Source organism: Oncorhynchus tshawytscha, linkage group LG30 (genome assembly GCF_018296145.1).
Source record: "Oncorhynchus tshawytscha isolate Ot180627B linkage group LG30, Otsh_v2.0, whole genome shotgun sequence".
In the NCBI taxonomy this organism is placed as follows: Eukaryota; Metazoa; Chordata; class Actinopteri; order Salmoniformes; family Salmonidae; genus Oncorhynchus; species Oncorhynchus tshawytscha.
This window is the reverse complement of record NC_056458.1, coordinates 19,392,266-19,407,804: the sequence shown is the minus strand read 5'-3', so window position 1 is coordinate 19,407,804 and position 15,539 is coordinate 19,392,266. Positions and strand designations below refer to the sequence as shown.

At 43.0% G+C, this 15,539-nt stretch overlaps 1 protein-coding gene and 1 pseudogene across 1 annotated transcript; both read left to right on the top strand.

Moving 5' to 3' along the window:
• The first annotated feature begins 117 nt into the window (after positions 1–117).
• serpinh1a (serpin peptidase inhibitor, clade H (heat shock protein 47), member 1a) lies at positions 118–4,592 on the top strand. The gene is made up of 5 exons (XM_024394046.2): positions 118–302; positions 1,687–2,308; positions 2,434–2,532; positions 2,681–2,913; positions 3,164–4,592. The coding sequence occupies exons 2-5, from the start codon at positions 1,711–1,713 to the stop codon at positions 3,464–3,466; spliced, it is 1,233 nt and encodes a 410-aa protein (XP_024249814.1). The 5' UTR covers positions 118–302; positions 1,687–1,710; the 3' UTR covers positions 3,467–4,592.
• Positions 4,593–13,012: 8,420 nt separating this feature from the next.
• On the top strand, positions 13,013–13,649 carry LOC112229116 (annotated as a pseudogene).
• Positions 13,650–15,539: the final 1,890 nt, after the last annotated feature.

Below are 15,539 nucleotides of genomic sequence, written 5' to 3'. Positions count from 1 at the left end.
TACAGAACTATGAACTTTACAGAAACTCTGCCAGATGTCTGTCGACAGTGTGAATGAGCACAGTGTGTCTCAGGCTTTAGGACCTGGAGGGGGAAAGTCCCTCTGCATAGCTGCTCCACAGTAATGGGATCCAGTGGGAGGGCCCAGCTCAGCTCACTGTGCATGGAAAATCACTGCAACTCATTGAAATACTTATTTTCCCAACTTCCAGAAATTCATTTCCCACGGTTTATAGACCAGCTGAAGATCTGTCCGTGTGGAAGCTGAGAGAGATACTAGAGTAAAACTGCTGAAAGAGCCTGGTGAGTTAAAGGGGGATGAGATGGGAGTGAGAGTGGGGGAGGGATATTCACTGAACTGTGTTAACTGAAGGAAAATGTCTGACCAGGAATGTGAAAAGTCCCTCCATTTTGGGCTTAGGGTTATAAAATGCCTTTAGAGAATGTAGTGCTGCATTAGAATACAGCTTCATGTCGTTGAGCATTTTGTAGGCCAGTTGAATGGAAAGATGCATGCGAAAAGTTGCCAGGCTAAAACATACTTCTTCCTCCATCTTCAGTGTTCACGCTTAGTTAATGGATCACATAACAGTGAAAATGTTGTGATGATCAATTAAAAGTGATTATCATTTGAGTGGCAATGCTGCTTTGAACTGTGCCTTGTCTGTAGAGTAGGCCTATCTTATTAGTAACGGCCCCACCCAGCAACAGAATATCTGTGCTCTGATCTAATGCACAGTTTGCTCTGCCATGGGGCATCTCTCTTTACATGGTGGTAGAGAGTGTCGACACTCGAGAAAGCATCCGATCGATTACGCAGAGGTAAATGAGCTGTGTAATTTATAAACATACTGTATGTTCAGACAGATATTAATGATGATGATGATGTAAACTTGAATATCCCTCCTCCTATAGACTCTCTCACACTGTGGCAGTGCTGATTGGTCCGTTTTTTTAAATGATAGATGCAAACTGAGAATGTATTGAAATCATCTGTACTTCCAACAAAACTTCGAAAACATCATCCCTATAGCACAGACATGACAGCCTGAGTAAGCTGAAAGATCAAACTTTCTGTTAAGACAGTGAAACATTTTAAACCTCGCACCTGCTTAAAAGGTCACTCATTCCAGGCCTCAGAGGATGCATACAATCCTTTTGTTTAGATTCTGCAGCTAAATCTGACCCTGTTGAGCACTTGTCTGTGTAGTCTTCCTGTAGGGCAACACTCCTTCGAGTAGCAAGATTTTAAAAAAGTGATTGGTCCACCAGATGAAGCGAGAGCTTGATTGAAATAGCGTAGGTGTTCTACAGCTGCAGTATAAACGTGGCTCTTGAGTCTTGCCTTTAACTTGGCATGGGCAAACCTGCTCTCAGATTCTCCACCAATGAATTACATTACAGACCGCATACTGAAAGCTTAGTATACCACACAGCATGTCTATTCTGCATAATCCAGGATGAAAAAATGACGAGTGGTAATCCACTTGAATCTCAGCAACAGGTTGGAGAAGTGGGTTATCTCCTTAACTAGTGCTATCACTGGCGAGAGTAAGGAGAGAAGTCCTACAAAGGTTTTCTGTTCTCAAAATCCAGGGCAAATTTCCTTTAATTTTCCTCTGACACTAAAGATTTGAGACTCTGTTGCTCTGCAATTGCTCTGATGCTCTATCATGTCCCCTCTCAGGTCTTTAATGATCGTTCTGACACTATGTGGGTGACTAACCTGGTAGCCATGGCCCTACTGGCCACCGCAGCCTCCGCTGCTACTGCCGCCTTGGCAGACAAGGTCCTAAGTAACCACGCCACCCTGCTGGCCAACAACAGCGCCAGCCTGGCCTTCAGCCTCTACCAGAACATGGTCAAGGAGAAGGACCTGGAGAACATCCTCATCTCCCCCGTGGTTGTGGCCTCTTCCCTGGGCCTGGTGGCCCTCGGGGGGAAGGCCTCCACCGCCTCCCAGGTAAAGACCGTGCTGAGTGCCGACAAGGTGAAGGACGAGCAGCTTCACGCCGGCCTGGCCGAGCTCCTAGAGGAGGTCAGCAACTCCAAGACCCGCAACGTCACCTGGAAGATCAGCAACCGCATCTACAGCCCCAGCTCGGTCAACTTCGCAGATGCCTTTGTCAAGAGCAGCAAGAAGCACTACAACTATGACCACACTAAGATCAACTTTAAGGACAAGAAGAGCGCTGTGAAGTCCATCAACGATTGGGCGGCCAAGTCCACCGACGGCAAGCTGCCCGAGGTCACCAAGGACGTGGAGAGGACCGATGGGGCCATGATCATCAATGCCATGTTCTTCAAACGTGAGTTTTTATCTTACAAAGCCCCAGCACTTGGGAGATACTCTTCTCTCTTTTGCCTTGTTTTTTCATCCATTCACATATTTACTAATTTACAGTAAATTGTATTTTACTTTCAATCTGAACAGCCCATTGGGATGAACAGTTCCACCAAAAGATGGTGGACAACCGTGGCTTCCTGGTGTCCCGCTCTCACACTGTTGGTGTACCCATGATGCACCGCACAGGTTAATCAATTACAACATGTCCCTCAACATAATATTAAACAGTATATTTAAACTGAACTGGGGTGTTTTAATTTCAGTGTGAAGGAAGATATACAGAAAAGCTCTTGAAATGTCTCTGAGTCTGTACTCATACTGGTTGTACCTGCAGGTCTCTATGGTTTCCACGAGGATACAGTGAATAAGCTTTTAATCCTGAGCATACCCCTGGCCCATAAAAAATCCAGCCTGGTGTTCTTCATGCCCTACCACGTGGAGTCCCTGGAGAGGCTGGAGAAGCTGCTGACCTGCAAGCAGCTGGATGACTGGATGGGCAAGCTGAAGGAGACGGCTGTGGCTGTGTCTCTGCCCAAAGTCAGCATGGAAGTCAGCCACAACATCCAGGTACTGGAAAAACCTAGACATGGCACAAGTCACTGGTGAAAACCACATTTATTAAATGCTTATGAGATGCAAGTTTGAATAACATGTTAGTATGTTAGTAGCTCTTAGGTGGCTGAACTCCTTTTACATCTCTCTCTCTCTCTCTCACACTCTCTCTCTCTCTCTCTCTCACACTCTCACACTCTCACACACTCTCTCACACACTCTCTCACACACTCTCTCACACACACACACACTCACACACACACAGAAACACCTTGGGGAGCTGGGTCTGACAGAGGCTGTGGATAAGACCAAGGCGGACCTGTCCAACATCTCTGGGAAGAAGGACCTGTACCTGTCCAACGTCTTCCATGCCTCTGCCATGGAGTGGGACACTGATGGGAACCCCATCAATACCAGCATCTTTGGCACCGATAAACTGAAAAACCCCAAGTTGTTCTACGCTGACCACCCCTTCATTTTCCTTGTGAAGGACACCAAGACCAACTCCATCCTCTTTCTCGGCAGACTGGTCCGACCTAAGGGCGAGAAGATGAGAGATGAATTATAACAACTTTGAGTCTTAGGTGAAGTGTTTTTGTATGCACAGGCATTTGCGTGTGTGTGTATGTGTTTGTATTTTCCTATGCAAAAGAGAGGAGAGGGAGAAAATGAATTGTACATTTTATAACTCAAGAGTACATTCCCATTTCATCATCTATGTGCCAACATTTATGCCTGTTTTTCACAATGCATGATTCAGAAATATATTTTTGTGTATTTTGTCCTGTGTTGTAAGAAACAAAGCATTGTGTACTCCAAAAAAACATTAACTTCACCTTAACATGGTATCATCATCAAGCCTGCAATCCAAACTGAATAGAAAGCGATATTCAGTTTGGATTCCAGGCTAGTTAGTAATCACCATCACCACGTGGCATGTTTGAGTATTTTAATTAAGGGCAGATCACAGGATGGATACTTACATTAAGTATGATCTCCCAGACTATCGCCTTAAATATAAAATCAGTGTTACTCTCAGGGTTTCCTCTCCTGTCTGTCTGTCAGTCTGGGATCCCAACTGAATGCACGCTCTGTTTCACTATTGTTTCACTTTACTTTGAATTCCAGACTATTTGTTTCTACCAGTTTACTTGAGATTAAGTCAACATCAAATTACTATTGTCGGGGTATTCATACTCTTTATTAAAAATAACTAATTGTGTGATAATCTCATTCAAATGTGCTGAGCAAGTAAACTGTTTCTGTTTCCTTTACAGGTTTTGCTATGATTACCGTATACCCATCACCAAATATCGCATTTTTAGTTTGTGAAATTCGTGTGGGTTCCAATATCTTTAATGTAAAAAAAATGTTTTTTAATTCACAAGCCTTTTCACAATCTTACTACATGGTGCTAGCCTATTGTTCACTCCCCCAAAGCACATGAATCTATGACCCAGGGGACGCGCCTCTGTTTGGCTTTTTACTGATCTGCACTGAAAGCACTGCTCTGTACTCTTTAGCTAACTAACCTCTGAGTGAAAGAAAGGTGATATCTGTGGAAGACTTTTGATTAATCAGCCTAGCCCTGTCTCAACACTGTCACGTTTTGCCACAAAAAAATATGCTTTTTTGGAATAATGGAATGGTATGAGATAGAAGTTCTCTTTTTCCAATAAAATGGTAAAACAAAAGAATGTTGTAATGTGACTTGGTTCGAGGGCGAACTTATGGTGACAACTAGGATGGAATGGCAGGGTTTGTGCGGTCAAGTGCTGGAGCCAATAGGAGTTTCCAACTGATTGGCCAAAAGGAATTACAGCTATACGACTTTTGAAAATTCACAAGTTTGTGCTACCAAAGGAAATTAATATATTTCAAATGTTATGCTGAAACACCATCTACTGTATGTATTGTGTGTGGCTTTTCATAACAGTACATGTCATACTCTCCAGTGCCACATCTCCAAACCGTGACAACCTATGCAGATGTCTATAGCAGCTACTATGTCCAGATCATAGCCTTATATAATTATTGGTCAGATGGAGTGGGATGCCATAGGCAAAGAAGCCCACAGGATTCCCACCATGTGCCGATTGAGTGTTATGGGACCATTCACATATCCAAGTTAGGTTTGCATCCCAGCAGCATACCACCCTGCATCCCACTGCTGGCTTGCTTCTGAAGCTAAGCAGGGATTGTCCTGGTTAGTCCCTGGATGGGAGACCAGATGCTGCTGGAAGTGGTGTTGGAGGGCCAGTAAGAAGAACTCTTTGCTCTTGTCTAAAAAATATCCCAATGACCCAGGGCAGTGATTGGGGACACTGCCCTGTGTAGGGAGCTGTCTTTCAGATGGGATGTTAAACAGGTTTCCTGACTCTCTGAGGTCATTAAAGATCCCATGGCACTTATTGTAAGAGTAGGGGTGTTAACCCTGGTGTCCTGGCTAAATTCCCAATATGTCCTTTATGCCATCATGATCACCTAATCATCCCCAGCTTACAATTGGCTTATTCATCCCTGTAACTATTCCCAAGGCTGTTGCTGAGAATGTGTTCTCAGTCAGCTTACCTTGTGAAATAAAACATAATGTGGCTCTCTTTAAGACGATCAGGTCAGACAGTTGTTGGGATTCAATGAGTTGCTCCTACACCTGTGTATTAACTTAAAATATGTTGCTACTGTAGTAATTCATTACTGAGTTATTAAATAGGTATAAGAGCAAGTGTTTTCTAGTTGGTCAAAGGAGTAAACTGAAATCTACAGTAAGTCTAAGTGTTTTATAATTCTAATAGGCTCCATGCATGCCTATCTGTAATCATGTGGCACTGGGGATCATTTAGGCATCTCTCTCCATCTAGTGGCTTACGATGTAGGCAAACAAAATGTAACATCCCATGGGCTCAATGGGCTTACTATTTCTCCCTTAGATCAAGAATAAGTATGTTTTGCTTACATTGATATATTTTTAAATGCGGATAAAATGTATCCAGCTTGTATTTTTTTCATACAAATTAAAATGATGAAAAATACTTTTGACATCTTAACTTATTAAATAGTTGGTTCTCATACAGGCTATATGAAAACATATAAAATATAAATAGCCTATAATGTAATTAAGATCACACATCAATCTCATGATTTTCAGGGCCTGTACTTATTTATAGTTCATTTCTGTGTGTTGTAGAGCGTCGGTCCCACAGGCTGGCTTTTGCATTAATGCACCATGGCACGAGGCCACGAAACTCTGCTCCAAAGTAATCTGACAAAAAAAGATCTGAAAAGACAGAGGGTTGAACCTAGACAGTACGGGTACACTGCTTGAGTCACAGTGGTTACACGGAAGGGACTGGAGAATTTAACCCAACCCCTCTGAATCAGAGAGGTGCGGAGAGGGGGCTGCCTTAATCGGTATTCAAGTTATTGGCGCCCAGGGAGAAGTTGTTGCCGTTTAATCAATCATATTCAATCAAATGTATTTATTTATTTTTACATCAGCAGATGTCACAAAGTGCTATACAGAAAAACAGCCTAAAACCCAAAACAGCAAGCAATGCAGATGTAAAAGCACGGTGGCTAGGAAAAACTCCCAAGAAAGGCAGGAAACTAAGAAGAAAACTAGAGAGGAACCAGGCTCTGAGGGGTGGCCAGTCGTCTTCTGGGTGGAGATTATAAGAGTACATGGCCATTAAGGCCAGATTGTTCTTCAAGATGTTCAAACATTTATAGATGACCAGCAGGGTCAAATAATAATTGCAGTGGTTGTAGAGGGTGAAACAGGTCAGTACCTCAGGAGTAAATGTCACTTTTCATTTCCGAGCATTCAGAGAGTCAAAAACAGCAGGTCCGGCACAAGGTAGCACTTCCGGTGTACAGGTGTGGGTTCCATAGCCGCAGGCAGAAGAGTTGAAACTGGAGCAGCAGCATGATCAGGTGGACTGGGGACAGCCAGGAGTCATCAGGCCAGGTAGTTCTGAGGCATGGTCCTAGGGCCCACAAAGATCTCCTCCACCACACGAGCCCGGGGGGGTGCAAAACAGGACAGGAAGATCACGTCAGTGACTCAACCCACTCAAGGGACCTAACCTTCCTAGGAACAGCATGGAAGACCACTAGTAAGCCAGTGACTCAGTCCTCGTAATAGGGTCAGAGGTAGAGAAGCCCAATGGAGAGAGGGGAGCCGGCCAGGCAGCAAGGGCGGTTCGTATCTCCAGTGCCTTGCCGTTGACCTTCGCACCCCTGGGCCAGACTACACTCAATCATACTGAAGAGATGAGTCAGAAAAACTAAAACAAATATGGGGATGAGGTAGGTAGTTGTTTGGATGGGCTATCTACAGATGGGCTGTGTACAGCTGCAGCGATAGGTAAGCTGCTCTGACATCTGATGCTTAAAGTTAGTGAGGGAGATATGTCTCCAACTTCAGTGATTTTTGCAATTTGTTCCAGTCATTGGCAGCAGAGAACTGGAAGGAAAGGTAGGCAAAGGAGGTGTTGGCTTTGGGGATGACCAGTGAAATATACCTGCTGGAGCGCGTGCTATGGGTGGGCGTTGCTATGGTGACCAGTGAGCTGCGATAAGGCTGAGCTTTACCTAGCAAGGACTTACAGATGACCTGGAGCCAGTGGGTTTGGCGACGAATATGAAGTGAGGGCCAGCCAACGAGAGCATACAGGTCGCAGTGGTGGGTAGTATATGGGTCTTTGGTTACAAAACGGGTGACACTGATAGATTGCATCCAATTTGCTGAGTAGAGTGTTGGAGGCTATTTTGTAAATGACATCACCGAAGTCAAGGAACGGTAGGATAGTCAGTTTTACGAGGGTATGTTTGGCAGCATGAGTGAAGGAGGCTTTGTTGCGAAATAGGAAGCTGATTCTAGATTTAATTTGAGATTGGAGATGCTTAATGTGAGTCTGGAAGGACAGTCTAGCCAGACACCTAGGTATTTATAGTTGTCCACGTATTCTAAATCAGAACCGTCCAGAGTAGTGATGCTGGGCGGGCAAGCGGGTGCGGGCAGCGATCGGTTGAAGAGCATGCATTTAGTTTTACTAGCATTTAAGCAGTTGGAGGCCACGGAAGGAGTGTTGTATGGCGTTGAAGCTCGTTTGGAGGTTTGTTAACACAGAAGGGCCAGATGTATACAGAATACTTTGGGTTGCACGATCAAAAAGCCTGTGCGTGTGTGTTCTGTTATACATCTGTGTGATGTAATTAATCCTTTATTCCAGTTCAGAATGAAATTATTTATTGTATTTTAACAGCAACAGTTCCAACCTAGCCAGATATGGAAGAGTGTTTTTAATGGGGAAAAATAAACATCAAAATATATTCATGGGTATTTCATTATTTGTTTTTGTCTAAATTGCATTTTTTTAGGCATAATGGCAATGAAATGTACCAATATTTACTTATAGTTGCATATTTTCCTAAGCTTGGGTCCCAGGAAAGCACAGAATTTCTAATTTGGGTCCTAGGCTGAAAAAGTTTAAGAACCCCAGCTGTAACGGATAGCAGTCCCCTGAAACATTGTCATGTATAGCATATCATTTCAAAAACATTGTAACGGATCAGTGATCACAAGCATACAATTTCTGTCTGTGATTCCCTGTTGTAGGCTAACGATCTGAACATGAGAGATTCCATAGCCTACATGGCTTACATTTCTACTGTGTTGCAATAAAGGATTTCGTTTTTTGTCAAGTGAATCATTTAATGCAGAATCCTCAATGCAGTTCCCTTTCATTTGATGACCAAAAAGCAACATCCATCTGTGAAGATGATAATACAATGGCCCATACACAACTTTTGATCCTGAAAGAAAGGATACAGGATGTAGTTTAAATTAGTGATGCTGTACACACATGTGAAATCAAATGGTGGTGGTGGGAGAATGGAAGAGCAGAGAAAGGAAAGGGATGAGGTAATTGTAGATGAGGTGATAACAACGGGTCTCCTCTATTGTGGTAAATTACTGGCTTACTCCACATCTATCTGTAGAGGCTGTGAAAGGAGGAATGTTGTCAGGACAGTCAAGATAATGCACTCTGTACAGTGCCTTGCGAAAGTATTCGGCCCCCTTGAACTTTGCGACCTTTTGCCACATTTCAGGCTTCAAACATAAAGATATAAAACTGTATTTTTTTGTGAAGAATCAACAACAAGTGGGACACAATCATGAAGTGGAACGACATTTATTGGATATTTCAAACTTTTTTAACAAATCAAAAACTGAAAAATTGGGCGTGCAAAATTATTCAGCCCCCTTAAGTTAATACTTTGTAGCGCCACCTTTTGCTGCGATTACAGATGTAAGTCGCTTGGGGTATGTCTCTATCAGTTTTGCACATCGAGAGACTGAATTTTTTTTTCCCATTCCTCCTTGCAAAACAGCTCGAGCTCATTGAGGTTGGATGGAGAGCATTTGTGAACAGCAGTTTTCAGTTCTTTCCACAGATTCTCGATTGGATTCAGGTCTGGACTTTGACTTGGCCATTCTAACACCTGGATATGTTTATTTTTGAACCATTCCATTGTAGATTTTGCTTTATGTTTTGGATCATTGTCTTGTTGGAAGACAAATCTCCGTCCCAGTCTCAGGTCTTTTGCAGACTTCATCAGGTTTTCTTCCAGAATGGTCCTGTATTTGGCTCCATCCATCTTCCCATCAATTTTAACCATCTTCCCTGTCCCTGCTGAAGAAAAGCATGCCCAAACCATGATGCTGCCACCACCATGTTTGACAGTGGGGATGGTGTGTTCAGGGTGATGAGCTTTGTTGCTTTTACGCCAAACATAACGTTTTGCATTGTTGCCAAAAAGTTCAATTTTGGTTTCATCTGACCAGAGCACCTTCTTCCACATGTTTGGTGTGTCTCCCAGGTGGCTTGTGGCAAACTTTAAACAACACTTTTTATGGATATCTTTAAGAAATGGCTTTCTTCTTGCCACTCTTCCATAAAGGCCAGATTTGTGCAATATACGACTGATTGTTGTCCTATGGACAGAGTCTCCCACCTCAGCTGTAGATCTCTGCAGTTCATCCAGAGTGATCATGTGCCTCTTGGCTGCATCTCTGATCAGTCTTCTCCTTGTATGAGCTGAAAGTTTAGAGGGACGGCCAGGTCTTGGTAGATTTGCAGTGGTCTGATACTCCTTCCATTTCAATATTATCGCTTGCACAGTGCTCCTTGGGATGTTTAAAGCCTGGGAAGTCTTTTTTTATCCAAATCCGGCTTTAAGCGCTTTTAACGGACCTCTGAGACTATCACAGTGCAGGTGCATTTATACGGAGACTTGATTACACACAGGTGGATTGTATTTATCATCATTAGTCATTTAGGTCAACATTGGATCATTCAGAGATCCTCACTGAACTTCTGGAGAGAGTTTGCTGCACTGAAAGTAAAGGGGCTGAATAATTTTGCACGCCCAATTTTTCAGTTTTTGATTTGTTAAAAAAGTTTGAAATATCCAATAAATGTCATTCCACTTCATGATTGTGTCCCACTTGTTGTTGATTCTTCACAAAAAAATAGTTATAACAGTTTTATATCTTTATGTTTGAAGCACGAAATGTGGCAAAAGGTCGCAAAGTTCAAGGGGGCCGAATACTTTCGCAAGGCACTGTATATGCACTCATTTTCAAATAAGTCTGTTAATTAATTAAATTAATTTATACCCTTCAAAGTCAAAGATAAGGTTGCGCTTAAAATTAGTGAACAAAGATACTGTGTCCATTTCCTAAATAAAACCAAAATGCAGTTATTGTCTTAGTCATGCTGGCAACAAATCTGTCCCCCCAACATTTAGAACAACATCCTCCTGTTTTATGTTCTCTCTAGCAATTGCACTGCCAAGTGTGTTTTAAGGTTTCCAAGAAGGAATATTCTATTGAAAGAGAAAAGGAAAAAGGCATTTAGACCTATGTGTGTACTACTACAATAGTTTGAGTGTACCAACTTTTTTGATCTAATATGTAACCAAATAATACACAAAATAATGCTAATGCAAAAGTAATACTCATGCAAAAATACTAGGTGAATTTAGGAACAGCTCATTCATGTTCCAGAGTTCAGATAGGGTTGGTTGGCTTATAGTATATGGAAGATTTCAGTGAATAAGCTGTGCTTTGTACAGCCACACCTGGTGCCCCATGCTGCCCCCTGGGCAGGTATTTCACCATGACGCCACAGAGCTTGCACACACACACACACACACTGCACAGCTGATCCCTTCCAGGAACAGAGACTGGGACAGGTGTGATCTCTCCGGTTGACATGATGAGACATCTGAGCAGTGTGATGTTCTCTAGAGCACAGGGCCACAAGAATGACACATGTCTAATGTGATTTGTATTCACACTGCCCTTGCCTTTGAATGAGGACTCAACTCTTTTGCCAGTTCACTGGGTTTTTACAAAGTGCAGGACAAGCCATTCAATTAGAATGCGTTATCGGACAGCTAGATATACCTATGTTAAAATATGAGACATAATACTTCTAATCAGAAGATACTATTAACATTTACATTGTTAACAGAATACATATAAATATAATAACTTCAGAATAAATAATGCCTTAATTGAAAATTGTACACCCAAAAGTAGGCTACTGCCACTTTAAGAGCTAGAATAGATTTTGTACCCTATGTTGTGAATCTCTCCAAATATGTTTTCTTCTCACACTATCAATAAACAGTTTATGAAGCTCTCTTAAACTATAGATCACATATGGCAAACAAATAATCTGAACTAAAAACTCCATACATTTTGGAATTTCTGTGTATCCTTGACAATCGCTAATCAATATCTAGAAACAGCATGCATTTTTTCAGGGAACCTGCACATCATCAACTTCTCTCTTTTGTTACACCAATGTGAGGGCTTATGGCAGGAGAAATGGTGTTGCGGTAGTCAAGTGTGGTACGGGAATAATGACAAGCGAACCTGGGGAGCTAAAAAAGGGAACCGACCGTGGAATTCAAGCGAACTGAACTCAGACCACATCTGGAGATTGTCTGAGTTAGTTTTTTTTCCTCTTTTGAGGGGTCTGAGTTCCATTTGGAGTTCAAACAATTACCTGAAACGCTTGAAAACAACCTAAGATACATTGACAGCCAGCATATTAGTAAAAATATTTGCTAGTGTTAATTGATGATATTAGACTGATATGTGTTCTTTTACCAAAAAATATTTAGTGGTTCTAAATGTAATCCCTCCATGTGAGATTATGAGCGATGCATACATGGTGGATGAATGAACACAGACGCCTTTTTGATTTACAACCATCAGGTTAAGCTCCTGCTTCACTCACAGATAAAGTTATTTACTCTGACCAAATACCATATCACAATTTCTATTGAAATCCTACTTTCGCCACCCGGCCTACGGTACTGCAGCGCCAGCTGTGCCACCAGAGACTCTGGGTTCGCGCCCAAGGCTCTGTCGTAACCGGTCGTGACCGTGAGGTCCATGGGGCGACGCACAATTGGCCTAGCGTCGTCCGGGTTAGAGAGGGTTTGGCCGGTAGGGAAATCCTTGTCTCATCGCGTACCAGCGACTCCTGTGGCGGGCCGGGCGCAGTGCGCGCCAACCAAGGTTGCCAGGTGCACGGTTTTTCCACCGACACATTGGTGCGGCTGGCTTCCGGGTTGGATGGCGCTGTGTTAAGAAGCATTGCGGCTTGGTTGGGTTGTGTATCGGAGGATGCATGACTTTCCAACCTTCGTCTCTCCCGAGCCCGTACGGGAGTTGTAGCGATGAGACAAGATAGTGGCTACTAAACAATTGGATACCACGAAATTGGGGAGAAAAATGGGTAAAATTCAAAAATAATTAAATAAAAAAGAAATCCTACTTTCCTTAGCATTTCATCTCCTTTGACAACAGAAATATAAAAACTTTTAATGTTAATTATATCTGTGCATGTGAACATTTGATTGAACTTGACATTCAATTAATTCTAAGAGAAAAAGTGCTGATTTAAAGAGCGTAATAATGTAGGTCTTCGTAGACTCCTAAATAACCAAACTCTTGTGAAATACTTGAAGAGGAATGTAATGAACTAATTAAATTAAAACATAATTAATTAAAACATGTTGCGTCTTTGCAATGTCCAGTCTCCTGGGTGTGAGGGTTTGGTTCTTGCTCATCCTCCACTACGTGGCTGCAGCGACGGACTGCCACCTGGGCTGTCTCTGTGAAGTGGAGAGCTTCAGTCTGTTCGACAGCTTCAGCCTAACCAGGGTGGACCGTAGTGGGGTGGGCCGAGGTCATGGTCTGGTGGTCCCCATTTCCATCCCTCTGGATTCCTTCCCTGGACCTGTCCTCCAGCGCCATCCACACCACCGTCTCTGGGCCAGGGTACACCACCCTGGTCAGCCTGGACCTCAGCAACAACCTCCTCTCCAGACTCAACAGCAGCACCTTCTTTAGGCTGCGCTACCTGGAGACCATGGACCTGAGCCACAACACCCTGGAGGAGCTGGCCCCGGGCTGCTTCTCTGGCCTGCCCCTGGCCGATGTGGACCTGAGCAGCAACAGGCTCCAAGATCTCAGCTTGTCCAACAACCTGCTGACCACGGTCATGACTAGGGATCCACAGGTGCTGAGCCCTCCTAACATCCAGATCCTCAATCTGGCAAAGAACCTTTTGAGGGCCGTGCCCAAGCTGCAGGGCCTTCCACTGAGGATTATGAGCCTATGTTATGGCCCAGATTCACAAAACACTTCATATGCAAAAATTTAAGCAACTTCTTAAGAAAAAAAAAAGTTCATAAGATAGTTTGTAAGTGCAATTCCTCAACAATCTTAAGATTTCATAATTTTCTTAGGAACTTCTCAAATATCTTCTTACAAATCTTCTTAAAATGTTTGTTGCTAGGCAACCGTTTTAGCTAGTTATCTAGCTAGCAATGGCAATCATGCTACCATATTTCTTACTGAGATTACTGTAAATAATCAATACTGAAACTTTCAGATTAAGTTTGCGTGAATTAAACATGTTCAATGACTTTCATGAGTTTACTAAATAAATAAATGAAGCAACACAATAAAATAACGATGCTATATACAGAGGGTGCCAATGCCGAGTCAATGTGTAGGGGAACTGGTTTCTTGAGGTCATTTGTACATGTAAGTAGGGGTAAAGTGACTATGCATAGATAATAAACAGCGAGTAGCAGCAGTGCAAAAAATAAAGGGGGGGCTGGGGTGTCAATGTAAATAGGCCTGATGGCCATTTGATTAATTGTTCAGCAGTCTTATGGCTTGGGGGTAAAAGCTAAGGAGACTTTTGGGCCTAGACTTGGCGCTCTGGTACTGCTTGCCGTGCGGGAGCAGAGAGAACAGTCTATGACTTGGGTGACTGGAGTCTTTGACAATTTTTTGGGCCTTCCTCTGACACTACCTAGTATATAGGTCCTGGATGGCACGAAGCTTGGCTCTAGTGATGTACTGGGCCATACACACTACCCTCTGTAGCGCCTTATGGTCAGAGGCAGAGAATGTTGCCATACCAGGTTGGTGATGCAACCGGTCAGGATGCTTTCGATGGTGCAGCTGTAGAACTTTTTGAGGATTTGGGGACCCATGCCAAATCTTTTCAGTCTCCTGAGGGGGGAAATGTGTTGTTGTGCCCTCTTCACGACTGTCTTGGTGTATTTGGACCAAGATAGTTTGTTGGTGATGTGGACACCAAGGAACTTGAAACTCTCGACCTGCTCCACTACAGCCCCGTCGTTGTTAATGGGGGTGTGTTCGGCCCTCCTTTCCCTGTAGCCCACGATCATTTCCTTTGCCTTGCTCACGTTGAGGGAGAGGTTGTTGTCCTGGCTCCACACTGCCAGGTCTCTTACGTCCTCCCTATAGGCTGTCTCATCGTTGTTGGTGATCAGGCCTACCACTGTTGTGTCATCAAACTTAATGATGGTGTTGGAGTCGTACTTGGCCACGCAGTCGTGGGTGAACAGGGAGTACAGGAGGGGACTAAGCATGCACCCCTGAGTGTAACCAGTGTTGAGAACTGAACTAAACTTGCAGAGAGTTATGTCAAGAATGTTGTAGAAGGCTTACCATTCATCAGATGTTGGTTGACTTACTTTTCTCAAGTTCAAGCTGGTCCATCTTAATACCATCTTGTTAACATCATGATGAAGATCTAGAAGGACAAGACAGAAATGATTACCTGCACTTTATGCAGATGTGTTGTACCAAGTTTTCAATCCCTCTACTATTTTTCAGTGTACCTATAATCTGGTATTTCTGGCTAGTATGTCACAGCTTCCTGAGTCCTCTATTTGTACTGGTCATCTAAACCTTTGTAAGGAACAAAGCAGTATAGGCTATATTTCCCAATAAATGAATAGAATACACTTAAAGGGGCAATCTGCAGTAAAATCAATAACAAATCATCACCCAGCCATTGTTTTGGAAAAAGGATAAGTGATGGGGCTGGAGAAATGTAACCATTTTCAAATTCATAGACAGAGCTATGGATGCAAGGACTGACCATCGATGATAATGATAGTTTGAACCATGTTTTCAAACAAACAGTGTTTGTTTACAATTAGGCCTGTATTGTTAACGAACAATAGAGTAAAACATGCCTATATTTTGGGTTCTGATGGGGAACGACAGT